Source organism: Engraulis encrasicolus, chromosome 2 (genome assembly GCF_034702125.1).
Source record: "Engraulis encrasicolus isolate BLACKSEA-1 chromosome 2, IST_EnEncr_1.0, whole genome shotgun sequence".
Lineage (NCBI taxonomy): Eukaryota > Metazoa > Chordata > Actinopteri > Clupeiformes > Engraulidae > Engraulis > Engraulis encrasicolus.
In genome coordinates, this window is record NC_085858.1 from 1,520,001 (window position 1) to 1,522,500 (window position 2,500).

Below are 2,500 nucleotides of genomic sequence, written 5' to 3' on the forward strand. Positions count from 1 at the left end.
AATCCAAGCTCAACATTTACTACTGTACTTTACAATAGTAGCGTAGGGTGTATTTGTAAGGGAGTTTATTTAGACGAAAATGTAAATAAAATATGAATACGGTATTGATGTGAATACTGTCTGACATGACAAGAGAACAAAGAGCAGAGTTCTTGTAGAGTAACCCTGATGGGTCTACAATCAAAGCCTTGGAATTTAATTTCTTGTTAGGCTGCGCTTTTACATATATCACATTTCACCTATCATCAGTCCTGGTTTGAAGATCGTCTTGAGATGCTAGAAATATGCTCTGCCTTATGTGTATATTGTCTCGAGATGTTATAAGCCTTACCTGTATGTGCATATTAGGGCTGGGCGGTATACCGTTAAAAAACGTGATAACGGTTTTCACCTACACAAGGAAGGTTCACTTTTTGATGAGAGAAGGGTTTTTTTTATTTTATTTTTTTCAAAAAAGTGATTAAAATAGAAATGGAGATTAATTGAAATTCAGGATTTTATCTCATTATTAAATTTAATTTCAGCCTTTTCTTCAGAAACATTAAGATGCGGGGGAAAATCGCAGTTTATGAAAAAAAATCGTGCAGAGAACCGTGATATTAATTTTCATCAAGAAAACCGTGATACACATTTTTTCCAGAACCGCCCAGCCCTAGTGCATATTGTCTTGAGATTTTGTAAATATGCTCTGTCTGCCTTATATGCATGTTGTCTCGAGATGTTATAACTAATGTTCTGCCTTACATGTATGTCCATATTGTCTTTATGTTCACCAGAACTGCAGCTTCCTAGATGAGAGCTGGCTGCTCCCTGTAAGTAGCGGTATCTCACCCCAGTAGCAATATCATACTAACATTCAAATATACTGTCATAAACTAGTTGATAATAGCCACTGTGGTGATAATGCTGTAAGACCAGTTCCAGTAAAGGTGTGGCGATGTTAAGCCCTGGTGACTTAAACTTTGAGAAACTTCAATATCCCGCAAAAGTAATTTGTTCTACTACAGCACATTAACATCATCATTTTATTCTTGCCTTGTCTTGTGCTGAAAAGCATTCTCCTGTCAGTGTGTGTCAGAGGGTCCTAATGATGTGTGTGTTCTGTTTCAGGTGTGTGAGACCTATGAGGCTGTGCCCTGTCGCCAGCTGGGTATGGTGTTGAGGTGAGTTGTCATGGCTATGGCCCTCTCTGACCTCCGACCCTAGCCACTGTGGACGCAACCTTAAACACCTTCGGAATGCTCTGATGACGAGTGACAGAGCACTCAAACACTAGCCCGGCTCTCACGCAGACCCTTCGTGCATTTCAGCTCAACTTGGTGAGCTCGCATGAGGCTCTAGAAATCTTAGACGAGCCTATCATAGCCACAATTTAAAACAAAATCAAACACAAATCTCATAAGCGTCCATGCAGCTCTAGGAGCCTGGGTCAATGTTGCACATGCGCAGCATACAGCACCAATGGGTTAAACCCTGTCTCAGTATGGCCGTCATATACGTGACTAGTCAAACACCCCTGACAGTTATACGGCTGTGTCTATATGGCCTTGACATACAGTACAATGTCAACATAGAACTGAACTGTCGAACAAGCAGGAAGCAGCTCTGTCCAAACACCTACAGTAGCTACCAGCAAAGCTAACAGTCTTGCAGATGTATACAGCACAGTATTAGTCTACTGCCGTTACTCCCTGATACATGTGGTGTGGTGCAGTATGGTGCTGTGACTACTTTCTCCCAGAGAGCAATAACACACATTCTTTTCACCACTGACCAGGACAATACATAATGTGAGCCACTCTACACCATAATACAGTAGCATGGCATAGACATATTACATTAGTCTTAGCTAATGCGTCTATCCAAAGCAATGTATAGTTATGTACAGGGTATTGGTTACAGTCCCTGGAGCAATGTGGGGTTATGTGCCTTGCTCATCGCCGGGTAGCTCAGACATGGAGGAGGGAAGGGATTGGTAATGGTGGGATTCAAACCTGCAACCCTATGATCTAAAGCCAATCTCCTTTCTCCTTACCCACTAGGCTGCCACATATAACATACTATGTGACTATCAAGCAGGCATGTTTAACCAACATCCCATGGGCCAGATTAGGCCTTTTAAAAAACATCCCGCGGCCCAGAAACGGACTTAAAATTGAATAGAATCCGGTAGGCTATTTTGTATTGTATTTATAATATTTGTATCATTTTACGTGGTCATCAAAAAGCCAGTGACTATTCCTTTTCGGCCCTCCTGGTGCTGAGGCTGAATAGCGCTGCAGTTGACCTGACTTTCACCAGCTGGTTTGTTTCGAATTTCGTCTTCACGATACCGTCTTGGAACCCCCAACAACCGACAAATGCGACTGATGCTCCTTATCAAAAATCCTTACTGGGTGAACAACCTGCCCTCATCTTTACTGATGTGCTACTTCAGCCACTCACCTTGAACTCGACCTGTGACACATCTTAGAAACACAAGTGAAAAGAGAGCCATAAT

General features: G+C 42.0%; 1 protein-coding gene across 1 annotated transcript in view; it reads left to right on the forward strand.

Annotated features, from left to right (window-relative positions):
- si:ch211-250n8.1 (uncharacterized) overlaps positions 1 to 2,500 on the forward strand; it is a 19,941-nt gene that overhangs the window by 4,900 nt on the left and 12,541 nt on the right. The window contains exons 7-8 of the mRNA XM_063219485.1: positions 777 to 812; positions 1,111 to 1,163. Of these exons, the coding sequence (XP_063075555.1) occupies positions 777 to 812; positions 1,111 to 1,163 (89 nt within the window). The remainder of the gene's footprint in view (positions 1 to 776; positions 813 to 1,110; positions 1,164 to 2,500) is intronic.